This window comes from Hemitrygon akajei, chromosome 15 (genome assembly GCF_048418815.1).
Source record: "Hemitrygon akajei chromosome 15, sHemAka1.3, whole genome shotgun sequence".
In the NCBI taxonomy this organism is placed as follows: domain Eukaryota; kingdom Metazoa; phylum Chordata; class Chondrichthyes; order Myliobatiformes; family Dasyatidae; genus Hemitrygon; species Hemitrygon akajei.
In genome coordinates this window covers 2,494,769-2,522,480 of record NC_133138.1, presented here as the reverse complement: position 1 = coordinate 2,522,480, position 27,712 = coordinate 2,494,769, and the positions used below count along the sequence as shown (strand labels likewise).

Below are 27,712 nucleotides of genomic sequence, written 5' to 3'. Positions count from 1 at the left end.
AAAGCCATGCTGACAGTCCCTGATCAGACCATGATTCTCTAAATGCCCATAGATCCTATCTCTAAGAATCTTTTCCAACATCTTTCCTACCTCAGACGTAAGGCTCACTGATCTATAGTTACCTGGACAATCCCTACTACCTTTTTTGAACAAGGGGACAACATTCGCCTCCCTCCAATCCTCGGTACCATTCTTGTGGACAACGAGGACATAAAGATTCAAGCCAGTGGTTCAGCAATCTCTTCCCTTACTTCGTGGAGCAGCCTGGGGAATATTCCGTCAGGCCCCGGGGACTTATCCGCCCTAATGTATTTTAACAATTCCAACACCTCCTCTCCCTTAATATCAACATGCTCCAGGACATCAACCTCACTCATCTTGTCCTCACCATCATCAAGTTCCCTCTCAGTGGTGAATACCGAAGAGAAGTATTCATTGAGGACCTCGCTCACTTCCACAGCCTCCAGGCACATCTTCCCACTTTTATCTCTAATCGGTCCTACCTTCACTCCTGTCATCCTTTTGTTCTTCACATAATTGAAGAATGCCTTGGGGTTTTCCTTTACCCTACTTGCCAAGGCCTTCTCATGCCCCCTTCTTCCTCTTCTCAGCCTCATAATTTGCCATTCCTCAATTAAAAATTTTCCTGTCCTCTGATTCTATACTTTTCCATGATAATGCTAAAGGCCAGAGAGCTGTGATCACTGTCCCCCAGATGCTCACCCACTGACAGATCTGTGACCTGATCCGGTTCGTTACCTAATACTAGATCCAGTATGGCATTCCCCTAGTCGGCTTGTCAACATACTGTGACAGGAATCCATCCTGGACACACTTAACAAACTCTGCCCCATCTAAACCCTTGGAACTATTCAAGTGCCAATCAATATTAGGGAAGTTAAAGTCACCCATGATAACAACCCTGTTATTTTTGCACCTTTCCAAAATCTGCCTCCCAATCTGCTCCTCTGTATCTCTGCTGCTACCAGGGGGTCTATAGAATACCCCCAGTAGAGTAACTGCTCCCTTCCTGTTCCTGACTTCCACCCATACTGACTCAAAAGAGGATCCTGCTCCATTACCCACCGTTTCTGCAGCTGTAATAGTATCCCTGACCAGTAATGCCACCCCTCCTCCCCTTTTCCCCCCTCTCTATCCTTTTTAAAGCACTGAAATCCAGAAATATTGAGAATCCATTCCTTCCCTGGTGCCAGCCAAGTCTCCGTAATGGCCACTACATCATAATTCCATGTATGTATCCAAGCTCTCAGTTCAGCACCCTTGTTCCTGATGCTTCTTGCATTGAAGTACACAGACTTTAGCCCTTCTACCTTACTACCTTTACACCCTTTATTCTGCTTCTCTTTCCTCAAAGCCCCTCTATATGTTAGATCTGGCTTTACTCCATGCACTTCTTTCACTGCTCTATCGCTTGGGGTCCCATCCCCCTTGCAAATTAGTTTAAACCCTCCCAAACCACGCTCACCTTTCTTTTTCCCCTGAGTAGTAAAAAACACCCTTCGCTCCGAAAGAATCAGCCATTCACTCGCAGCCGCCTTGTTCTGAATCAAAAACCGTTGAAGATTCCTTGCCTTTTTAAACCTTTCGCGTTCTACTTTCTGATGTCATGCGTCTGTGCAGTCTCGCCTCTCTTTAACCTGAGTAGCAAAAAACTTACTTTGCTCTGGAAAATCAGCCGTTCACTGGCAGCCGCTTTGCTCTGAAGGATATGGATTTTGTGTAGGCAGAAAGAGTCGGAATCAGGTTTAATATCAGTGGCAGTAGGACAATGCAATATAGAAAAGTCAATTACAGTGAATACATGTATATTACATCGTTAAATTAGTGCAAAAACAAATAGTTTGTATTTTTTTTAAAAAGTGAGGTAGTGTTCATGGGTTCAATATCCTTTTAGGAATATGATGGCAGAGGGGAAGAAGTTGTTCCTGAATCGCTGAGTGTGTGCCTTCAGGCTTCTGTATCTCCTACCTGATGATAACAGTGAGAAAAGGGCATGCCCTGGGTCATGGGGGTCCCTTAATAATGGACACAGCATTTCTGAAACATCACTCCTTGAAGATATCTTGGATATGATAGAGGCTAGTTCCCAAGATGGAGATGACTAATTTTACAACTTTCTGTAGTTGCTTTTGGTCCACTCCTATACCAGACAGTGGTGCAGCCTATTAGAATGCTCTCCATGGTACATACCGTGGAGAAGGCAGGAGAGATTGGGCTAAGAAAAAATTGGATCAGTCATGATGAAATGGTGGAACAGACTCAATGGATAAAATGGCCTGATTCTGCTCCTATGTCTTATGATCTTCTCTGTAGAAGTTTTTGAATGTTCTAGGTGATAAACCAAATCTCCTCAAACCCCTTATGAAATATCAACAAATAGTTCAGTTGACTAATTGATTGGTGCAGCACAATGTTATGGGCTGAAGGGCCTTTTCCTGTGCTGTACTGTTCCATGCTAATGCAGGTCATTTATATTCACCTCCTTAGATGCTGCCTGACCTATTGACGTCCTGGAATATTTTGTGTGTATTTCGGCAGAAACCCTTGTGTTTCTTAATGTTTCATTTAGAGTTGTGTTCAGTTACTTTCTCCTTTTTAAATAGGAGAAATGCAGAACTGGCAACAATCAATGATCTGCACACTCAAACAGTGGATGGGCTCCGTGAAGAGAACAGCAAATCACTCAGAAAGCTAGGAGATGTTGAAGCACAATTTGAAAGGTATATAAACATCAGTGGTTTCTGAAGGCATCCAGTGTAGCAACACACTATGTGGTTCTAGTTGTTCAATTCAGCACACTGAAGAAAATCCCAAGGACCTTTACAGATATATTAATAGTAAAAGGATTGCAAGGAACAAAATTGGACCTCATAAAAGATTAGAGTAGTCTTCTATGCATGGAAATGAAAGACTTGGGGAGATCTTAAATGGATTTTTTTTACATCTCTATTTACACAGGAGGTGGATACAGAGTCTATGGAAATGAGGCAAAGCAGCATCGACTTCATGGACTCTGCAGATTACAGAGGAGGAGTTGTTAACTGTCTTGAGGCAAATTAAGGGTGGATTAATCCCCAGGGCCTGACAATGTGTCCCTTGGACCCCATGCAATGATAGTCCAGAGATATTTAAATCATTCATAGCCATGGATGAAGTGCTGGAGGATAGCTAATGTTGTTTAAGAAAGGCTGTAACAATAAGCCAGGAAATAATAGACCGGTGAGTCTGAAGTCAGTAGTGGGTAAATTATTGGAAGGTATTCTGAGGCACAGGATATACAAGTATTTGGATAGACAAGGTTTGTTTGGGGTTAGTCAATATGGCTCTGCATAGAAGGAGATGTCTAACCAAACTTATTTTTCAAGTACACACATTATGCTGGAGGAACACAGCAGATTGCACCTAAACATCTATTGTTTATTCATTTCCATAGATGCTGCCAGATCTGAGTTTCTCCAGCACTTTGTGTGTGCTGCTCTAGATTTCCAGCATCTGCAGAATCTCTTGTTTATTTTTTGAGGTTACCAAGAAGGAAACGAAGATGATGGGTGTTTGTCAAAGGCCTTGCTAATGTCCACGTAGACAAAGTCTTGCATGAAAAGCTGGTCTGGGAAGTTCACTTACTTGGCATTAAGGTTGAAGTTGTCAACTGGATTCAATGTTGGTTTCATGGGATAAAGCAGACAGTGGTAATAGATGGTTGTCTCTCTGGCTGGAGGCCTGTGACTTGGGGTGTGCCGCAGGGATTGGTGCTGGGACTGTTGTTTGAACTGGATCAGCAAATATGCAGATGACACCCAAGAATAGGGGTGTAGTGGACAGCGAGGAAGACTATCAAAGCTGCAGTGGGATCTGGATGAGCTGGAAAAATAGACTGAAAAATGGCTGATGGAATTTAATGCAGACAAGTGTGATGTGCTGCACTTTGGGAGGACAAACCTGGTTGAATTTGCAAGGAGAAGATGGGGCACAGAAGAGTGTGGTAGAGCAGAGGGATCTGGGAATACAGATCTATAATTTTTTGAAATGGACTCATAGGTAGATAGGGTCATAAAGAAAGCTTTTGACGCATTGGTCTTCATAAATCAATGTGTTGAGTACTGGAGTTGGGATATTATGTTGAATTTATTTAAGATGTTGGTGAGGCCTTAGAGTATTGTGTGCATTTCTGGTCACCTATCTACAGGAAAGATATCAATAATATTGGAAGAGTGCAGAGAAAATGTACAAGGATGTTGCTGGGACTTCAGGAGTTGAGTTTTTGGGAAATGTTGAACAAGCTGGGACTTTATTCCTAGGTTAGGATAAGCTGCAGTGGAAGAACTGGATACAGGTTTGATTTCAGCATTGAAGTGAAATTTGGCAGGTACATGGATGAGAGGGGTGTGGAGGATCATAGTCCAGGTACAGTTCAATGGGATTAATATTTCAGCATGAACTAGATGGGCCAAAGGGGCTGTTTCTATGCCATAGTGCTTTGTGTCTGTGATGTTGGTGGAAAACCTGAGTTATAGGGAAAGATTGAATAGGTTGGCACTTTATTCACTCGAGCGTAGGAGAATGTAGAGAGATCTTACACTGTGGAGGTGTACAGTATTGTGAGTATAGATAAGGTAAATACATTCACACTTCTCAAAGTTGGGTGAGACTAGAACTAGAAGTCATAGTTAAACATAAAAGATGAAATATTTAAGTAGATCCTGGTAGGTGGGAGGGAGCTTCTTCACTCACAAGGTAGTGAGAATGTGGAATGAGCTGTCAGCAGAAGTGGTGGATACAGATACAGTTGTAACATTTAAGAGAAGTTTGAATCGGGACATGAATGGGAGGGGTATGACGGAATGCAGTCCGGATGGAAATCTAGGTTGGCATGGACTAGATGGGCTGAAGGGTCTGTCTGCATTGTCATGCTCTGAATTTGAAATGTCATGTTTAAAAACTGGTCAGGCAGCATTTCTGGAGAAGTGAATGTGTTTCAGGTTGACATTTAATATACTTCATAGTTGTATACACAGCTAGTGTCTGGTCGTTTGAGTGTTTGCTGTTTACATTATGCCCAACATCAGTCGTATCATTTAAAACACTTTTGTCCCAATGTTGCAGTTCTCCTTTCTGTAACATTTCTAATTGCTGTGAATGTATGCTTTACCCATGATTTGTCTAGTGTTGCAAGCATCTGTTTGTGACCTGGTCTTCCCTCTGTAAATGTTAATCAATGTCTGACACTGATTCAGTTACAGAGTCTCTGTAAGTGTGGAGCTGAAATCTCTACAGGAGAGCAATATCTTATTGTCCAATGAACTGGCGAAGTTGCATGATCAAACCAAGGAACAGCAGCAGCAGCTGGCAGAGTGTCAGCTGTCGAATGACAAAGCGAAAGAAGAGTACGCTAGGTATGTGGATAACTGTTGCCCAGGCGGTGATTCAGCTCTAAATGGGTTCAACTACACTGAACTATTTTAGCTCCAGTCCAAAAACAGCAAAAAGTTTTGACAAATCCCAGTGTGCAGATAATAATTTGAGCATAGTTATCACTGAACAAGTTTAACTTTGCATGCTTCCAAGTTTAAAGTAATTTTATTATCAAAGTACATATGTCACCCATATACTGAAGTCATTTTCTTGCCAGTATTCACAGTTGAACAAATAAATATAATAGAACCCTAACCAATGTAAAACAACACACAAAGACTGATAAAAACCAAAATTTGCAAAAGACAAACTGTGCAAATACAAAAAGAATAACAATAAATAAATAATACTGAGATTTTGAGAACAAGAGCTGTAGCATACGCAGGCGTGGGTCGTGGGGTACGGATTGTGTGAAGAATGATGTGATTAGTTCAGAAAGACGTCATGGTCAACACAGATATTGTGGGCGCAAGGGTCTGTTCCTGTGTTGTGCTCTTCTGTTTTAATGGGAAGCACATGACCTAAGAAACCCCTCACATGCAGAAATGCAGAGAAAGTCTACAGTGATGCCATCTGAAATTTTTCTTTGATGCCAACTGGAACATTAATGGGTTTCTGTCCCTCCCTTCTTTAAAGGATGCTTTTGGAAGCACAGATGAAGTTAGCTCAGAAGGAGCCAGAACTTAGAAAATTGGAAGAAACTTATACCCTGAAAGTAAAGGAACTGCAGAGAGAGCTGGATCAGGCTGCGGCACTCCAAGTAGAGAAAGAGAGGTATGAATAAGTAACTCATGATTGGTGGTGTTGCGTCTCTAAGCCATGAAAGGAATTGCTTCATCTCTGGTTAGCTCTGTGACTCCAGTATGAATGGCTAACTTGAACAGACAATATAAGACCATGAGATATAAGAGCAGAATTGGGCTGTTCAGCCCATCTAACATGCTCCATCATTCCATTATGGCTAATTTACTATGGCGAAAAAGTGCTCCCTGTACCCCTCATAATTTTGTATACCTCTATCGAATCTTCTTCAATCAAGGGAATGAAATCCTAACTGATTCAACCTTTCCCGATAACTCTGGCTCTCAAGTCCCAGCAGCATAATTATACGTTTTCTCTGCACCCTTTAAATCTTACTTGCAGGTAGGTGATCAAAACTGCACACGATACTCCAAATTAGGCCTCACCTACGTCTTATATAACTTCAACATAACATTCCAACTCCTGCACTCAGTCCCCCCCCCGTCCTCTCCCCTCATAGTCAGAGGCTTTCTCCAAGGGCTGAAATGGCTAACACGCGGGGACTTAGTTTTAAGATGTTTGGAAGTAGGTACAGAGGGGATGTCAGAGGTAAGCTTTTCACATGACAGTGATGGCTGTGTGGAATGCACTGCTGGTGATGGTAGTGGAGGCAGATACAATAGGGTCTTTTAAGAGCCTCTTAGGTAGGTACATGGAGCTTAGAAAAATAGAGGTCTATTCGACAGGGAAATTCTTGGCAGTTTCTAGAGTAGGTTGCATGGTCAGCACAACATTGTGGGCCAAAGGGCCTGTAATGTGCTGTAGATTTATATGTTCTATGTTATTAGCAAATCTACTGATCCAGTTAACCACGTTATCATCCAGATTGTTGATATATATGACAGACAAAAATGGACCCAACTTTGATCTCTACAGCACACCACAAGTCACAGGCCACCAGTCAGAGAGGCAACCATCTACAGTCGGCCCTCCTTATCTGCGGGGGATCGGTTCCAGGATACCCCCGTGGATACCAAAATTCGCGGATGCACAAGTCCCTTATTTAACATGTATCAGTGCGGTAGTCTTTAGGACCCAGCGGAACCCCGGACTTTATTTAACATGTCTCCGTGCGGTTGACATTAGGACCTGGTGGCGCAGCTCTGAATCCGCAGTGTTTCTGTTCACGAAAATAATCACGATCGCGATTGAAAATAAGGTGGAAGTAATAAAGCGATAGGAAAGAGGTGAAACGCCATCAGTCATTGGGAAATCATTAGGCTACAGTTGGTCAACGATCGGAAGAATTTTAATGGAGAATGTGAAAGGTCCTGCCCCGATGAAAGCTACAATTATTACTAAGCAACGCAGTGGTTAAATTGTTGAAATACATATGTTTCTTAAGTGTTTTATATGCATAGAAAGGTAAAATATGTACTGTATACTAAGAAAACCGTTTGATTAACTGACGCTAAATAATACCGGATGTACGTGTTCCGACTTCAAAACCAACTTAAAGAAGGACTCAGGAATGGAACTCATTCATAACTGGGGACTGCCTGTACTTGTAAGTCATTTCTAGATTACTTGCAATACCTAATACAATGTAAATGCTATGTAAGTAGTTGCTATACTGTATTGTTTAGGGAATAATGACAAGAAAAAATAGCCTATATTATATGCTCAAGCAATGAGTGCTGGAGAGAGAACTTCTGGGTTTTCCCGATCTGCGGTTGGTTGAATCTGCGCATACAGAATCTGCGGATAAGGAGGGGCGACTGTATTTCCTTTCTATATCTTCTCCCACAAAACCAGCGTCTAATCCAATTTACTACCTCGTCTTGAATGCCAAGTGACTGAATCTTTGTGAACAACCTCCGATGCAGGATCTTGTCAAAGGCCTTGCCTTCATCAATTTTCCTGGTAATTTCCTTGAAAAACTCTATAATATTGGTTAGATATGACCCGCCATACTGATTTGGTTTGAACGACCAAAGTCTTTGTACAGACTTCATCCAGAGAGATGCTTCATAGATCAACCTTATCCATCCACTCAATGCCAAGGGCACTCAGATGTGTCTGGTAATACACTGTTGACTTGGTTACTGCTTTCCCATTCAGTGCAGTTTGCCAGACAGCTGGAGGGTTCCACCTGATATACTGCAGGCAGAGTGATGAGTTGATTTGACTGATAGGGACTCATGCCTGCCATATGCACTTGCTGTTGTCCAACGCTGTATCAAGTTGTAGCTTAACCAACTGATTGTTGATAATTCCAGTGACATACGTTCTCCTGGTGGCAAAGTCAACTTTGAATGTGACCATTAAATTCCTTGTGGGTTTAGGTGGCTTTTGTTTCAGGTTAATCAAGTGCTGACATTCTTGAGTGATAGCTTGTGAAGTGAAACCAGGGTCTGGCCAGGAACCTTTTGCAAATGTCTGCATTGCCAGATGCCTGAACTCCGTAGACTTGAACTGTGAGCAATCATGTTGCCCAGCTTGAAATTTTCACATTTGCGATTGACAACACTGGTATACAGTATGTGTTGAAGTCATTGGTGTCATGTTTAATGAGTTTTAGGCAATGGTAGTGAACACTGAAGAGAAATGATTGTTCTTCAAAAGTGTTTGTCAGCTGTTGGACAGTTTAGTCAAATGATAGGTCACATGCGGAAGTTGGTTATGGCCCCAACAACTGACTCTCATGAGTTCTGTTTAGTGTTTGACACCAACATTGTTGGAGTCACTGATAACCTACTGGTCAAAGTTTCGATTAACTTCAGCTGTGCCGCTTCAAAATGAGCTTGTAGAATTTTGCGTAAGTCTTCATTGCCATATCGATATAATACAGCACCTCATTGCCAAGTTGTTATTGTTATTTTGCTCAATGATAACGACTGGTGGGACCTGAAGCCAGGGGAAAGATCAAAGCCAGAACTTGAAACACTTAGTCAGTAAAACTGCAAGTACTAAACCTCAAACTCAAAATGCCAGCAGTACATTCCAAAACGTGACTATTTGAGACCATAAGATATAGGAACAGAATTAAGCCATGTGGCCAATCGAGTCTCCTTTGCCATTTCATCACGGCTGATAGAATTTTCCTCTTGGCTTCACTCTCTTGCCTTCTCATATCCCTTCATGCCTTTCCAAACAAGAATCTATCTACCTCTGCCTTAACTATACATAAAGACTTGGCCTCCACAGCTGCCTGTGGCAAAGGATTCCACAGATTCACCACTCTCTGGCTAAAGAGATTCCTCCTAATTTCTGTTCTAAGGCTGTGTCTCTGGCCTTTGACTCTCCCACCCTAGGAAACATCCTCTCCACATCCACTCTATCAAGGCCTTTTATATGTAGTCCTCTTGAAATTAATGCTATTTATTATAAATTACTATGATTGCACATGGCACATTATGCTACCCTAATGTAACAAAGATTTTTACTTATGTGTGAAGGATATAAGAAATAAAATCAATTCAATTGAACATTGCATTTACCTTCCTCACCACAGACTCAACCTGCAAATTAACCTTTCAGGAAACCTGCACAAGGACTCGCAGGTCTCTTTGCACCTCAGATCTTTGTATTTTCCCTCCATTTAGAACCCTTTTATTTCTTCTATTAAAGTGCATGACCATACACTTCTCGACACTGTATTCCATCTGCCATTTCTTTGCCCATTCTCCTAATTTGTCCTTCTGTAGTCTCGCTACTTCATCAAAACTACCTGCCTCTTCACCCATCTTCATATCATTTGCATATTTTGCAACAAAACCATCAATTCCGTTATCCAAATCATTGACATATAACATAAAAAGAATTGGTCCCAAAACACCCTAGTCACCAGCAGCCAACCAGAAAAAGCTCTCTTTATTCCCACTTCTTGCCTCCAGCCAATCAGCCACTGCTTTATCCATGCTAGAATCTGTTATGTTACTTCTATTTAAACGTACCAAGGGTTAACAATGAAGAATCGTATTCTGGAAGAATTAGAGAACTTTTTACAGTAATAAACAAGTTTTAAGCCTGCCACATGCTGAAACATTCTGACAAACCCCACGCATGCTCAGTGCTCTCCAATCAGGTACTGGCACATCACTGCACGTGATTTCACCACATCTTCCCTTCCTTAAAAAGGAAAAATAAATAACATTAACCAATAAACAAATCTATATCAGCTAACTGAAACTCTGAAGTTCACTCTGTTATCTGGACCATGACTCTTCTTGTGCTTTTTCTTCTTATCTGCTTTAAGTTTTTCTTTATGTATCTCAACTAAATGTTTCGGTATACTCTCACATGTCTCCTGGTTAGAATCAGAATTTCAGGTAAGCAGTTCACGCTATCCTCCTCAGCAATCTGTTTCCTTGCTTCTTTTTGGACTGTATTTTTCCTAATTCCTTCCACTTCCATTTGTAATGAAATGCGAATCTTCTTTTCTTCATCTAATTCATTCATTAACTGTGTAATCTCTTTTTTATGCTGAGACTTCATCATTTCAATAAAACTTCTCAATTCCTTCACTTGTTCCTTCACTTCCTTGTACTGTGCCCACTGTGAGTGTTCTTGTTCTAGACAGTGATTAGACTGAATCTCATATTCTCTCAGTGTGTCTCTTTCATTATCGCTTGCATTGAAGCAACCACTTCCTGCCATTGCTTTTTCACGTCATCAATTGCCTCCTGTTTGGTCATCTCAGACACTGCAGCTACTGCTTTTATATTCTCAATGTCAGCATTTTCATAAAGCGCATCTATATAAAATTCGTCACGTTCATCTTCGATCACTGTGTTTACTAGTTTCATTTCATTTTCCTTCTTTCTACTTCTACAACAGCTTGAAAAATTATTAATCTTACCACAGTTGTAGCAAAGTTTGCCATATGCGAAACACTGATTTGGACTGTGTTCCCGTGCACAGCAATCACATGACTTTTTTTCAAATGCTGTCTTGCTCTCTGTCGGTTTTGTCAACGTATTATATTTCTTGATATATTTGCATTTTTTTAATGGCATTTACATTGCAGTTTTCAACAAAAAGTTCTCAGCCTGCGACATTATGGTCTCAGAAGCTTTGCAGAGCGCGAAAGCTTTTTCAAAATTTAAATCTTCCTCATGCAAAAGCCTTTCTGCATTCTCAAATGCCACAAACCAGTCTATCTTTAATAAGAGAGTCTGAGCAATCCAAATTTGCATGTTCTACTACGCTTTCTGAACATTAACATACTGATCAATTGTTTCAGCAGCTATCTGCGCACATGTAAAGAATTTATATCGCTCATACGTTAAATTACGTTTAGGTATAGAAAATACTTCAAATTTGTCCATTATTGACTTTAAATTGAAATTCAAGTGAAGTCACTTTTTATTGTCATTTTGACCATAACTGCTGGTACAGTACACAGTAAAAATGAGACAATGTTTTTCAGGACCATGGTGCTACATGAAATGATCCAAAAACTGCACTGAACTACGTTTAAAAAAAAACACGGAAAAAAAACTACACTAGACTACAGACCCAGGACTGCATAAAGTGCACAAAACAGTGCAGGCATCTCAATAAATAATAAACAAACAATAGGCACAGTTAGTTGCAGTAAGTTGGTGTCAGTCCAGACTTGGGTATTGAGAAGTCTGATGGCCTGGGGGAAGAAACTGTTACGCAGTCTAGTCGTGAGAGCCCGAATGCTTTGGTGTCTTTTCCCAGATGGCAGGAGGGAGAAGAGTTTGTATGAGGGGTGTGTGGGGTCATTTTATAATGCTGTTTGCTTTGTGGATGCAGCATATGTGGATGTAAGTGTAAATGTCCATGATGGCAGGAAGAGAGACCCTGATGATCTTCTCAGCTGACCTCACTATCTGCTGCAGGGTCTTGCGATCCGAGATGGTGCAATTTCCGTACCGGGCAGTGATGCAGCTGCTCAGGATGCTCTCAATACAACCCCTGTAGAATGTGATGAGGATGAGGTTATGAGGATTATCTCCATCTTCAAAGATAAAATTATTGTATACCTCTACTGTGTCATTCCCAATTACACGGAGCAGAATTGCAGCTTTAGTTTTGTCCACTTTTCTATTAGCTCTGATCGCCGATAAATATGTTTCAAACTGTTGCTTGAAGATCCTCCTGTTCTCCGCTACATTCCCAGTCAGCTGATGTTTTGGTGGGGGTAGTAAACCTTCCATATTACCTTTCTTTTTCAATTTTTTAAGGTTCCAATAGATCAGGAGTACATTAATAACACATATTCCAAGTAACAAATGGACTCTAACCTCCCAATCTCTTAGTAATTAACCATGAAAAATATAATTTTAAAAGAAAAAAATGAGGAAAAAAAACCCCAAACTAAAACAAACTAACTTAAAAAAAACACAAAGATTGGCTGCCATAAATCATTGGTCAAAATGATATTGTCGTTTAACTCCGCTCCTCTATCCGTTTTAAAAAAAAAATACTCAAAGGATTCAGAAAGGGTCAACTTACATTATATGAAAATATTGAATAAATGGCCTCCAAGTTCCTTCAAATTTAACCGAGGGGTCCATAGTACTGCTCCTAATCTTTTCCAAATTTAAACATGCAGTCGTTTGGGAAAACCGTTGAAATGTGGTAGGTGGGTTGGAATCTTTCCATTTAAATAAAATGGATCTTCTGGCTATTAATGTCACAAAAGCAATTAAATAACAAGCTGATGAGGATAAAGGACTAGAGTCTATCACTGGTAGTCCAAAGATTGCAGTTATAGGATGAGGTTTTAAATCAACACACAGAACTGCTGAAATAATATCAAAAATATCTTCCCAATATTTTCTTAACAGAGGGCACGACCAGAACATGTGTCAAAGAAGCTACTTCAGAATTACATCTATCACAAACAGGGTTTATATGATGGTAAAAATGTGCTAACTTATCCTTGGACATGTGAGTCCTATGAACCACCTTAAACCACATCAAAGCGTGTCTGGCACACATTGATGAATTATTAACTAGTTTAAGAATTTTCTCCCATTCCTCTGTAGATAAAGATATTTGAAGTTCTCTTTCCCACTGATTCTTAATTTTATCAGAAGTACCTAGACGTATTTTCATAATCAAATCATAAATAATTGCTATTAAACTCTTCTGAAAGGGGTTTAAACCCAAATTTTTTTCTGTAACTTCGATTGGATGTGATATCGGAAAGGTAGATAAAGTAGCATTCAGAAAGTTTCTAATCTGTAGATATCTGAAAAAGTGTGATCTAGGCAAATTATATTTATTAGACAACTGTTCAAAAGACATAAAACAATCATCCATAAATAAATCACGAAAAAATGTTATTCCTTTTGTTTTCCAAAACAAATTTGATCAATACTAGATGGTTGGAAAAAAATGTCAGATATAATAGAGCTTGACAGGATAAATTTATTCAATCCAAAAAATTTATGAAATTGAAACCATATTTGTATTGTATGTTTAACTATTGGATTTATCATTTGTTTATTCAGTTTAGTAAATACAAAGGGAAGTGCAGCTCCTAGAATAGAAGCCAGTGAAAACCCCTGTACAGACTCCTGCTCGAGATTGAGTTTCATCCAACTCTTGTGTCCAAAATGTTAAATAGCAAATATTAATTGCCCAGTAATAAAATCTAAGATTCGGCAGAGCCAAATCACCTTCCTGTTTTGATTTCTGTAAATATTTCTTACTTAACCTGGGGTTTCTATATTGTCATATATATATATGAAGAAATTTTAGAATCGATAGTATCAAAAAAAGATTTAGGAATAAAAATTGATACTACCTGAAATAGATACAGAAATTTAGGTAAAATAAACATCTTAATTCTACCGATCGAAGATAAAGACAGTGGGGACCATTTAGTAAACAATTATTTAACATGATCAATTAAAGGTAAAAATTAACTTTAAATATATCCTTATACTTCTTAGTAATTTTAACTCCCAAATAAGTAAAATAATCAGTAGCCAATCTAAATGGTGATTGTCTATAAATAGGGATTTGCATATATAATAGGAAAAAGCACACTCTTATCAAGATTCAACTTATACCCAGAAAAACTACTAAACTGGCCAAGTAGAGTTATTACTGCAGGAATGGATTTCTCTGGGTTAGAAATGTTTAATACCATCATCTGCATATAATGATATTTTATGCATCCCGTTCCCACAAATAATTCCAAATATATTAGGTGAATCACGAATAGCAATTGCCAAGGGCTCCAGGGCAATATCAAATAATAAAGGACTTAAAGGAAAGCCCTGTCTAGTACCTCGAAAAAGCCTTTTTTTAAAAAAAAGGATCTCCGATTATTGCTAAATACGGCAGCCAAGGGTGTATGATATAACAGTTTAATCCAAGATATAAATTTTGAACTGAAATTAAATTTCTCAAGTATATTAAATAAATATTCCCATTCAAGCCTATCAAACACCTTCTCAGCATCAAGCGAAATAACACATTCTGAAGTATTAGATGAAGTAGTGTATACAATGTTTATTAACCTCCTAACGTTAAAATGTGAATAACGATTTTTAAAAAATCCTGTCTGATCCTCGGAAATAATCTGAGGCAATACCTTCTCTAATCTAATTGATAATATTTTGGAAAAGATTTTAGAATCCACATTCAACAAAGATATAGGACTATATGATGTACATTCAGTGGGATCTTTATCTTTTTTAGGGATTAAGGAAATTGATGCTTCATAAAAGGATTGTGGTAATTTATCTACTAATAAAGCATCTTTCAAAACTTTACATAACCAGGGAGAGAGTAAATCTGAAAAGGCCTTAAAAAAAATAATTCAGCCATATAACCATCTGGACCAGGAGCTTTACCTGAGTTTATCAAAAAAATTGCCGCCTTTATTTCCTCTTCAGTAATGGGTGCACCTAATACTAAACATTCATCAACTGGTAATTCCAGAAAATTTAGTTTCCTTAAAAATTCATTCATTCATAGTAGTATCATCAGGAAATTCTGATTGATATAAATTAGTATAAAATTCTTGAAAGGATTTCATTTCATCATGATTAGCCGTCAAGACACCATCCCGTCTACGAACTTTATTAATCTGATGTTTCGCCAAAGCTGCTTTCAATTGATTAGCCAACAATTTATTTGATTTATCACCATGTATATAGAATTGACCCCTAGATTTAAGTAATTGGTTTTCAATCGGCGATGTAATAACAAACTATGTTTCATCTGAAATTCAACTCTCTCTTTATAAAGCTCCAAATTGGGAACAATAGAATATTTTTTATCTTATCAGCTAAAGCACGTATCTCATTATTAATTTGTTTTTTCAGTCCAGTGGAATATGAAATAATTTGTCCACAGATATATGCTTTAAAGGTATCCCATAATATCCCACTGGAAATTTCTTCGGTTGAATTAGATGAAAAGAAAAATGCAATCTGTTCTTTAATAAAATTAACAAAATTTAAATCCTGAAGCAAAATAGAGCTGAACCGCCATTTTCTAGTACTAGAAGTTACATCACTAACTTTAATTGATAATTTCAGAGGCGCATGGTCAGAAATGGCGATTGCATCATACTCACAAGTAGTGACAGACAAAACTAAATGAGAGTCAATAAAAAAGTAATCGATTCTAGAGTAATAAACATGGGGAAAAAAGGAGAATTCTTTATCATTGGGATATAGAAACCTCCAAATTTCTAAAATTCCCGTGTCAACTAAGAAGGAATTAATAAAAGTTGCAGATTTATTTGGAGGTACCTGATTAGGTGCTGACCTATCCAACATAGGATTCAAACAACAATTAAAATCTCCGCCCATTATTAACCTATATTCATTTAGATTGTGAAAAGATATAAATAGCTGCCTAAAAAAATTCAGGATAGTCTGTATTAGGTGCATTAACAATAGCCAAACCTACTTTTTGGTTATAAAATAAACCAGTAATTAATAGAAATCTACCATATGGATCTGAAATTATGTCATAATGTATGAATGAGATCGAAGGGTCTATAAAAATGGAAACACTCTCCACTTTGGTCAAAGAATTAGTGAAACTGTTGTTCCTTCCAAAAACCTAAAAAAACGCTGATTATCCTCCTTCCTCACATGAGTCTCCTGCGCAAATATAATCTGAGCATTTAATCTATGAAAAACCTTAAAACTCTTCTTCCGTTTAATTGGATGATTCAAGCCATTTGTGTTCCATGAAACAAAATTAATAATCCTTAAACCCATCCTCCTTAAATAAACCATATGGTATGTAAAGGGTTAACCAAGTTGCATGGGAAACTCATGAACCAGGAAGAGGAAAAAAGTTTAAAGAGGAACCGGAAGTTACAACAATAGAGACATTTTTGTAGTTTCAAGGCAGCCCAAATGAAATGGAAAAACTAGAGTAACAGAATACCCGGCCCCCTCCCTCAAAGCCAAGAAACCTGGCAAATAGGCAGCCGGGAAGCTGTCTGAGACCCACACAACCCCCCCATCTCTCTTGATGGCAAGTCTCCAAATTTTAAGAGAAAGAAAACTAACTCCCCATAGCCAAAATATTATGAAAAGAATGCCAAACACAGACTGTGGGGAAAAAAAACCTTTTTAAAAAAAAATACAAGGTCTTAAAAATAAAACAGTACATTCTTCATAGTAATTAATCACCATATAAAAGTCTTAATAATTTCCTAAAATAAACAATTAAAAATGAGAATAAAATAATAAAGGAAAAGGAAGAAATCTTTAATATGAAACGGACATGTACCCAAACAAAATATCCAAAACATCAGCCCAAGGACACGATTTCTCGAACATAAAATGTCGGACTCTATAAACTAATTATTTACTAACAAACCCGATGTATGCAGATATGTACTTCCTAAGAAGGTTGGCGTCATTCAATGTCTGCAGTGAGATGCTGAAGATGTTCTATAGGTCAGTTGTGGAGAGCGCCCTTTTCTTTGTGGTGGCGTGTTGGGGAGGAAGCATTAAGAAGAGGGACGCCTCACGTCTTAATAAGCTGGTAAGGAAGGCGGGCTCTGTCGTGGGCAAAGGACTGGAGAGTTTAACATCGGTAGCTGAGCGAAGGGCGCTGAGTAGGCTACGGTCAATTATGGAAAACTCTGAACATCCTCTACATAGCACCATCCAGAGACAGAGAAGCAGTTTCAGTGACAGGTTACTATCAATGCAATGCTCCTCAGACAGGATGAAGAGGTCAATACTCCCCAATGCCATTAGGCTTTACAATTCTATCTCCAGGACTTAAGAACTTTTTAAAAGCTATTAATGCTTTTTGAGACGGTGATTTAGATGCATATCATATTTTTTTTTTTTACTGAGTTAAGTATTGTATGTAATTAGTTTTGCTACAGCAAGTGTATGGGACATTGGGAAAAAAAAGTTGAATTTCCCCATGGGGATGAATAAAGTATCTATCTATCTATCTATAGAAATGGAAGATTAATTAAACATCCCAGCTCTCTTCGAGAAATTGTTTTGCATCTTCCGCTGATTTGAACCATTTAAATAATTTATCGGGTAAGACCACTCTTAAGCAGGCGGGATGCAGCAGAGCCGGTCGAAGATTCCTTTGATAACATTGCGACATGACTTCTTTAAAACGCACTCTTTCTTTCATTACCTCTGGGCAATAATCTTGAACCGAACGAAACGAGATTCTGATATTCAATAATTCCTTTACGGCGAGCAATTCGAATTAAGCGCTCCTTCGTACTCACATAGTGAAACCGCAGAATAACATGACATGGTGTTAACTCTTTCGGTGGTTTAGATTTTAATGATCTGTGCGCTCTATTGAGTATCGGGGTGAATTAGAAACCTCCGGTCCGAAAACATCCATTAAGAATTTAGAGAAAAATTCAGTAAGGTCCCTGCTCTCAACGTCTTCATTGAGACCTATTATTGGCAAATTCTGTCTGCGACTGCGACTCTCCAAATCGATAACCTTAGCTTTATACTTCTCCAGTGTGTGAGTAGTCGAATTTAATTTCTTTTCAAAAGAGTTCATTCTGGAATCCCTCTGTTTCCCAGCTTCAGTAAGCTCGGTAATTTGCCGACGTTGTATTGTGTTCTTTTCTTTGAGTGCTTTCAATTTGCTTTTGTTCTCCTCCAGCATTATTTCCAATGCAGCGAAACTTTTATCCAATAAGTTCAAAATAGCTTTTAAGGTAAGTTGAGGCTCTGGCACATCATAGCGTGTGATATCCACAGGATCCTTCCTGTAATACCACGGGCTCATAGCTTGTTAAGCTGCCTTGTGTGCGGCAACTTGTCAAAGGCCTTCTAAAAATCCAAATACACAACTTAGACCAATTCTCCTTTGTCTATCCTGCTTGTTATTTCTTCAAAGAATTCCAACAGATTTGTCAGGCAAGATTTCCCCTTGAGGAAACCATGCTGACTACTACCTTTTTTAATCATGTGCCTCCAAAGCCCTTGAGACCTCATCCTTAATAATTGACTCCAACATCTTCCCAACCGCTGAGGTCAGATTATTTGGCCTATAGTTTCCTTTCTTCTGCCTCTCCACTGTCTTGAAGAGTGGAGTGACATTTGCAATTTTCTAGACTTCCAGAACCATTCCAGGATCTAGTGATTCTTGAAAGGTCATTGCTATAGCCTCCTTGATCTTTTCAGACACCTCTTTCAGATCCCTGGGGTGTACACCATCTTGTACATTAAACTGTATAATCTTCCCAGTTCTGGCCTCACTCGCATGTGGCACGGGTAGCAATCCTGAGATCACAACCCTGGATGTCCTGCCCTCTAACTTAACACCTAACTCCCCGAACTCTCCGTGCTGAACATCGTCACTTGTCCTACTCATGTAATTGGTACAGGCAGTCCCCGGGTTACGGATGAGTTCCGTTCTTGAGTCCGTCTTTAAGTTGGATTTGTACGTAAGTCGGAACAAGCACATCTGGTGTTATTTAGTGCCAGTTAGTCAAACATTTGTCTTAGTATATAGTATATATTTTACCTTTCTATGTGTATAAAACATTTAAGAAATGTATGTATTCCAATAATTAAACCAGTGCGTTGCTTTGTAATAATTGTAGCTTTCATCGAGGCAGGGCCTTTCACATGCTCCATTATTCTCACTTTATCTTTTATCCTTTAAAATTGTTCCGATCGTTGACCGACTGTAGCCTAACGCTCTTCCAATGACCGATGGCATTTCACTTCTTTCCAAATGCTTTATTATTTCCACTTTATTTTCAATTGCGATCACTTCCCGTCAATGGAACAGAAACACTGCGGGCGGCGGGTCCCGAGCTGCGCCGGCTCCCGAGGTCTGCTGGGTCCTAAGGACCACCGCACTGAATTCCCCGGGTCCTAAACTCCACCGCACTGAGACAGGTTAAATGGGACAAGTGGGGGCTGTGCTGGGTTTGGGTATTTGATCCTCCACAATATTCCGTGTGGGAATTTAAACTGGAGGTGGCAGTGTTTTTTTTTTTGACGAGGTTGAGTTGCGAGCTCGACATCAACCCGGCACGGATGGTACGAGAGTCACTGGATCGACATCAACTCGGTACGGACGGTACGGGAGTCACTGGATCGACATCAACTCGGTACGGACGGTACGGGAGTCACTGGATCGACGTCAACCCGGCACGGACGGTACGGGAGTCACCGGATCGACATCAACCCGGCACGGACGGTACGGGAGTCACTGGATCGACCTCAACCCGTCAACCCGGCACGGACGGTACGGGAGTCACTGGATCGACATCAACCCGGCACGGACGGTACGGGAGTCACTGGATCGAGGTCAACTCGGTACGGACGGTACGGGAGTCACAGGATCGAGATCAACCCGGCACGGACGGTACGGGAGTCACTGGATCCACGTCAACCCGGCACGGACGGTACGGGAGTCACCGGATCCACGTCAACCCGGCACGGACGGTACGGGAGTCACCGGATCGACGTCAACCCGGCACGGACGGTACGGGAGTCACCGGATCGACGTCAACCCGGCACGGACGGTACGGGAGTCACCGGATCGACGTCAACCCGGCACGGACGGTACGGGAGTCACCGGATCGACGTCAACCCGGCACGGACGGTACGGGAGTCACCGGATCGACGTCAACCCGGCACGGACGGTACGGGAGTCACCGGATCGACGTCAACCCGGCACGGACGGTACGGGAGTCACCGGATCGACGTCAACCCGGCACGGACGGTACGGGAGTCACCGGATCGACGTCAACCCGGCACGGACGGTACGGGAGTCACCGGATCGAGGTCAACCCGGCACGGACGGTGCGGGAGTCACTGGATCAACATCAACCCGGCACGCTCGGGCGGGAGCGGTCTGTCTCGAGCCTGGTGCTGATTTCACTGCGCCACCAACCAACTGGAATGGGGGGGGGTGGGGGGGTGGCAGGGTCAGGGTGAATGTTGCTAAGAAAAACTTAAGCAAAATACCAAGTTACACACTCAACACTGTATCAACGGCATCAAAGGAAGAAATGAGATGTACATCAGTGCTGAGAAACCTCCCACCAGCTCGCCTGTCTCACCACAGCACTTCTCTCCTCGGCCCATTAACTCCCTTCAGACTTGCCTGTTACCCACCTACACCAGTAATCAAAAGCACACCTTCTGGGAAGTGGGAGGAATCCAAAGTCAGCGTTGCCACTGGGAGAACATGCAAATGCCACATAGACAGCGGTTGAGTTCAGGATTGACCCTGTGGTGCTGGAGCCTTGAACATTGCACTGACGGTCACGTCACCCACAGTTCCTCCAAAGAATGCTGTACTTGTGTGTTGGTCAGCTGTGTTTGGCAGCTCATCTAGGAGAAGGACAACTGATCTCAAACCTCCTCTCCTTTTGGCTATACCACTCATGGGGAAGACTATGTGAGTCGTCCCAAGGAACAATCCAGAGCTGGAGTCCCCATATCAGTCCCTTGTTGAATTCAATGCTGAATGGCAACTCCTGCAACACTGCTTGTGCCAAATTCTTTGGATTCAGCAGCTGCTTGGAGAGGGGGAACTGGCTGCATGAGCAACAGCTTGCTCTCCATATTGTACAGCCCTGGCTTGTGTATGCCAGCTAAGGCACAATGTCTGTTGTTGACCCTGACTGGTAGAGGGGCTCTCACTTTGTGCAGTCAGCAACACTGTCTTTATTTTCTGAAAAATGTTTATTGTTGCAGTGGTGATGCTGCGGACGAACGTGCGCTTACAGAACTCTCAGATGAGGTGCAGAAGTGGCAAGTTCTTTATGAAGAATTACACAACAAGGTCAAACCTTTCCAGGTACGTGATTTATCAGCACTGACGATTGCAAGCCACTTGTGACTAAAGCTCCTGACATACCAGACTAACCTGAGCATTTGATTGAAAGGTGATGCCCATTGTGATTTTTCAATTGATGAAGCTGATTTGAGGGTAGGGAAGTGGATGTTGTCTCCTTGTACTCCACTGAAACATTTGGCGAGCGATAACACACTTGGAGTATTGTGTTCAGTTGTGGTCCCCTCATTTTTGGAGGGATGTATAAGCTTTAGAGAGGGTGCAGAGGAGATTCACCAGGATGCTGCCTGGATTAGAGAGGGTGCAGAGGGGATTTACCAGGATGCTGCCTGGTTTAGAGAGGGTGCAGAGGAGATTCACCAGGATGCTGCCTGGATTAGAGAGGGTGCAGAGGAGATTTTCCAGGATGCTGCCTGGATTAGAGAGGGTGCAGAGGAGATTCACCAGGATGCTGCCTGGATTAGAGAGGGTGCAGAGGAGATTTTCCAGGATGCTGCCTGGATTAGAGAGGGTGCAGAGGAGATTTTCCAGGATGCTGCCTGGATTAGAGAGGGTGCAGAGGAGATTTTCCAGGATGCTGCCTGGATTAGAGGGGGTGCAGAGGAGATTTTCCAGGATGCTGCCTGGATTAGAGGGGGTGCAAAGGAGATTCACCAGGATGCTGCCTGGATTAGAGAGGGTGCAGAGGAGATTCACCAGGATGCTGCCTGGATTAGAGAGCGTGCAGAGGAGATTTTCCAGGATGCTGCCTGGATTAGAGAGGGTGCAGAGGAGATTTTCCAGGATGCTGCCTGGATTAGAGAGGGTGCAGAGGAGATTTTCCAGGATGTTGCTTGGATTAGAGAGGGTGCAGAGGAGATTTACCAGGATGCTGCCTGGATTAGAGAGGGTGCAGAGGAGATTCACCAGGATGTTGCCTGGATTAGAGAGGGTGCAGAGGAGATTTTCCAGGATGCTGCCTGGATTAGAGAGGGTGCAGAGGAGATTTTCCAGGATGCTGCCTGGATTAGAGAGGGTGCAGAGGAGATTTTCCAGGATGCTGCCTGGATTAGAGAGGGTGCAGAGGAGATTTTCCAGGATGCTGCCTGGATTAGAGAGGGTGCAGAGGAGATTTTCCAGGATGCTGCCTGGATTAGAGGGGGTGCAGAGGAGATTTTCCAGGATGCTGCCTGGATTAGAGGGGGTGCAGAGGAGATTTTCCAGGATGCTGCCTGGATTAGAGGGGGTGCAGAGGAGATTTTCCAGGATGCTGCCTGGATTAGAGAGGGTGCAGAGGAGATTTTCCAGGATGCTGCCTGGATTAGAGAGGGTGCAGAGGAGATTTTCCAGGATGTTGCTTGGATTAGAGAGGGTGCAGAGGAGATTTACCAGGATGCTGCCTGGATTAGAGAGGGTGCAGAGGAGATTCACCAGGATGTTGCCTGGATTAGAGAGGGTGCAGAGGAGATTCTCCAGGATGCTGCCTGGATTAGAGAGGGTGCAGAGGAGATTCACCAGGATGCTGCCTGGATTAGAGAGGGTGCAGAGGAGATTCTCCAGGATGCTGCCTGGATTAGAGAGGGTGCAGAGGAGATTCTCCAGGATGTTGCCTGGATTAGAGAGGGTGCAGAGGGGATTTTCCAGGATGCTGCCTGGATTAGAGAACATGAAGCTAGGGCAGCACAGTGTAGTGGTTAGCACAATGCTTCACAGTACCAGTGTCCCAGGTTCAATAACCACAGCTGCCTGGAAGGAGTTTGTACTTTCTCCCTGTGACTTCCAGTTTCCTTCCACAGTCCAAGGATGTACTGGTTGGGAGGTTAGTTGGTCATTGTAAATTGCATTGTTGTAGCAGCCATTGTCAAAGTGGACTGAGGCAGAGTGGGACGGCTTTGGCTCAATCAGGCTTCAGCGAGAACAGGCAGAGGCGAGGTTTGAACGGGGCACAACTGCGCAAGCGCGTGAAAGTCGGCCCATGAGGCAGCGGGGGAATTTAAATAGCGAGCAGAGACTGAGTACGAGCTTCACTCCAGGTGAGGTAAGGCTGGGTAAACTCCTTTAATTAATCTAATTAGCTTAGGAGTAGGTAATGGAGGCAGCAGTTAGGGCAGTTGAGTGCTCCGTTTGCAGTATGTGGGAAGTCAGGGCGAGCACAGCTGTCCCTGATGACTACACCTGCAAAAGGTGCATCCAGCTGCAGCTCCTGACAAACTGTGTTAGGGAACTGGAGCTGGATGAACTTCAGATCATTTGGGAGGCAGAGGCAGAAATAGACAGGGGTTTCAGGGAGATGGTCACCCCTAGGAATCAGGAGACAGGTAGTTGGGTGACTGTCAGGAGAGGGAAGGGGAATAGACAGGAAGAGCAGAGCATCCCTGTGGCCGTTCCCATCAACAATAAGTATACCATTTTGGATACTGTTGGTGGGGACAACCTACCAGGGACAAGTTGCAGTGGTTGCGTCTCTGGCACTGAGACTGGACCCTCAGCTCAGAAGGGAAGGAGGGAAAAGAGGAGAGCAGTAGTGATAGGGGATTCGATAGTTAGGGGGACCGATAAGAGGTTCTGTGGAAGAGATTGAGAACCCCGGATGGTCTGTTGCCGCCCTGGTGCCAGGGTCCGCGATATCTCGGATCGAGTTCTCAGTATTCTTAAGAGGGAGGGTGAGCAGCCAGATGTCGTTGTCCATGTAGGGACCAAAAACGTGGGTAGGAAGAGTGAGGAGGTCCTGAAAGGTGAGTTTAGGGAGCTAGGTGCCAAGTTAAAGGACAGGACCTCCAGGATAGCAATCTCAGGATTGCTACCAGTGCCACGTGCAGGTTGGTTTAGAAATAGTAAGATAGTGCAGATCAACATGTGGCTGAAGACATGGTGCAGGAGGGAGGGCTTCAGATTTGTAGATAATTGGGCAGTTTTCCAGGGAAAGTGGGACCTGTTGTGGCGGGACGGTTTACATCTGAACTGGAGAGGGACAAATATTCTTGCAGGTAGGTTTGCTAGAGAGGCTGCAGTGGATTTAAACTAGATATGACAGGGGAGGGGAACCAGAGTGTAGGAACAGATGTATGGGAGAAGGAAGAAAAAGAAGACAGTAAAGTTCTTTGTACTATTTGAGATAAACAGAGAGGAAGAGGTGGAGAATCTCTTAAATGCATCTATTTTAATGCTAGGAGCATTGTAAGAAAGGTGGATGAGCTTAGAGCATGGATTGATACCTGGAAATATATGTTCTATTAGTGAAACATGGTTTCAGGAGGGGTGTGATTGGCAACTAAATATTCCTGGATTTTGTTGCTTCAGGTGTGATAGAATCGGAGGGACAAGAGGAGGAGGTGTTGCATTGCTTGTCAGAGAAAATGTTACAGTGGTGCTCTGGCAGGATAGATTAGAGGGCTCATCTAGGGAGACTATTTGGGTGGAATTGAGGAATGGGAAAGGTGTAGTAACACTTATAGGGGTGTATTATAGACCACCTAATGGGGAGCGAGAATTGAAGGAGCAAATTTGCAAGGAGATAGCAGATATTTGTAGTAAGGACAGGGTTGTGATTGTAGGAGATTTTAATTTTCCACACATAGATTGGGAAGCCCATACTGTAAAAGGGATGGATGGTTTGGAGTTTGTAAAAATGTGTGCAGGATAGTTTTTTGCAGCAAAACATAGAGGTACCGACTAGAGAAGGGGCAGTGTTGGATCTTCTCTTAGGGAATGAAATAAGTCAGGTGACAGAGGTATGTGTTGGGGAGCACTTCGGGTCCAGTGATCACAATGCCATTAGTTTCAATATAAATATGGAGAAGGGTAGCACTGGACCCAGGGTTGAGATTTTTGTTTGGAGAAAGGCTAACTTTGAGGAGATGTGAAAAGATTTAGGAGTGGATTGGGACAATTTGTTTTATGGGAAGGACGTAATAGAGAAATGGAGGTCACTTAAAGGTGAAATTTTGAGGGTACAGAATCTTTGTTCCTGTTAGATTGAAAGGAAAGGTTAAAAGTTTGAGAGAGCCATGATTTTCAAGGGATATTGGAAACTTGGTTCAGAAAAAGAGAAAGATCTACAATAAATATAGACAGCATGGAATAAATGAGGTGCTCGAGGAATATAAAGAATGTAAAAAGAATCTTAAAGAAATTAGAAAAGCTAAAAGAAGATATGAAGTTGCTTTGGCAAGTAAGGTGAAAATAAATCCGAAGGGTTTCTACAGTTATATTAATAGCAAAAAGATAGTGAGGGATAAATTTGGTCCCTTAGAGAATCAGAGTCGACACCTATATGTGGAGCCGAAAGAGATGGGGGAGATTTTGAACAATTTCTTTTCTTCGGTATTCACTAAGGAGAAGGATATTGAATTGTGTAGGGTAGGGAAGTTATGGAAACTATGACGATTAGAGGAGGAAGTACTGGCGCTTTTAAGGAATATAAAACTGGATACATCTCCGGGTCCTGACAGGATATTCCCTAGGACTTTGAGGGAAGTTAGTGTAGAAATAGCAGGGGCTCTGACAGAAATATTTCAAATGTCATTAGAAACTGGGATGGTGCCGGAGGATTGGCGTATTGCTCATGTGGTTCCATTGTTTAAAAAGGGTTCAAGGAGTAAACCTAGCAATTATAGGCCTGTCAATTTGACGTCAGTGGTGGGTAAATTAATAGAACGTATTCTTAGATGGTATATATAATTATCTGGATGGACACGGTCTGATTAGGAACAATCAACATGGATTTGTGCGTGGAAAGTCATGTTTGACAAATCTTACTGAATTTTTGAAGAGGTTACTAGGAAAGTTGACAAGGGTAAAGCAGTGGATGTTGTCTTTATGGAGTTCAGTAAGGCCTTTGACAAGGTTCCGCACGGAAGGTTAGTTAGGAGGGTTCAATCGTTAGGTATTAATATTGAAGTAGTAAAATGGATTCAACAGTGGCTGGATGGGAGATGCCAGAGAGTAGTGGTGGATAACTGTTTGTCAGGTTGGAGGCCAGTGACTAATGGTGTGCTTCAGGGATCTGTACTGGGTCCAATGTTTGTCATATACATTAATGACTTGGATGATGGGGTGGTAAATTGGATTAGTAAGTATGCAGATGATACTAAGGTATGTGGCGTTGTGGATAATGAAGTAGGTTTTCAAAGCTTGCAGAGAGATTTAGGCCAGTTAGAAGAGTGGGCTGAGCGATGGCAGATGGAGTTTAATGCTGATAAATGTGAGGTGCTACATTTTGGTAGGAATAATCCAAATAGGACACACATGGTAAATGGTAGGGCATTGAAGAATGCAGTAGAACAGAATGATCTAGGAATAATGGTGCATAGTTCCTTGAAGGTGGAATCTCATGTGGATGGGGTGGTGAAGAAAGCTTTTGGTATGTTGGCCTTTATGAATCAGAGCATTGATTGTCGGAGTTGGGACGTAATGTTAAAATTGTACAAGGCATTGGTAAGGCCGAATTTGGAGTATTGTGTACAGTTCTGGTCACCGAATTATCGGGAAAATGTCAACAACATAGAATACAGAGAAGATTTACTAGAATGTTACCTGGGTTTCAGCACCTAAGTTACAGGGAAAGGTTGAACAAGTTAGGTCTTTATTCTTTGGAGCGTAGAAGGTTGAGGGAGGACTTGATAGAGGTATTTAAAATAATGAGGGGGATAGATCGAGTTGACGTGGATAGGCTTTTTCCATTGAGAGTAGGGGGGATTCAAACAAGAGGACATGATTTGAGAGTTAGGGAGCAAAAGTTTAAGGGTAACACGAGGGGGAATTTCTTCACTTAGAGAGTGGTAGCTGTGTGGAACAAGCTTCCAGTAGAAGTGGTAGAGGCAGGTTCGGTATTGTCATTTAAAGTAAAATTGGATAGGTATATGGACAGGAAAGGAATGGAGGGTTATGGGCTGAGTGTGGGTCAGTGGGACTAGGTGAGAGTAAGCGTTCGGCATGGACTAGAAGGGCTGAGATGGCCTGTTTCCGTGCTGTAGTTGTTATATGGTTATATGGTATCATGATTAGGCGTGTTTAAAACAGGATTGCTGGGTGGTATAGCTTGAAGAGCGGGCAATGCATGTCCTATGCTGTATCTCAATCAATAGATGGGTTGAGTGAGCTCAGTCTTTCCTTTCTGGAGTGAAAGAGGATGAGAGGTGATGTGATAGAGGTCTAAAAGATTATAAGAGGCATCGTTCAAGTGGACAGCCAGATACTTTTTCCCAGGGCGGAAATGGCTAATACAAAGGGGCATAATTTTAAGGTAGTTGGAGGAAGGCATGGGGATGTCAGAAATGAGAAG

At 41.8% G+C, this 27,712-nt stretch overlaps 1 protein-coding gene across 2 annotated transcripts in view; it reads left to right on the top strand.

Annotated features, from left to right (window-relative positions):
- The window catches only part of hmmr (hyaluronan-mediated motility receptor (RHAMM)), a 105,814-nt gene that overhangs the window by 58,631 nt on the left and 19,471 nt on the right, over positions 1-27,712 (top strand). Inside the window, exons 16-19 of one of the 2 annotated variants that reach the window (XM_073067050.1) lie at positions 2,625-2,741; positions 5,256-5,414; positions 6,070-6,207; positions 21,351-21,453. In XM_073067050.1, the coding sequence (XP_072923151.1) occupies positions 2,625-2,741; positions 5,256-5,414; positions 6,070-6,207; positions 21,351-21,453 (517 nt within the window). The remainder of the gene's footprint in view (positions 1-2,624; positions 2,742-5,255; positions 5,415-6,069; positions 6,208-21,350; positions 21,454-27,712) is intronic. The other variant, XM_073067051.1, reaches the window with a different exon arrangement.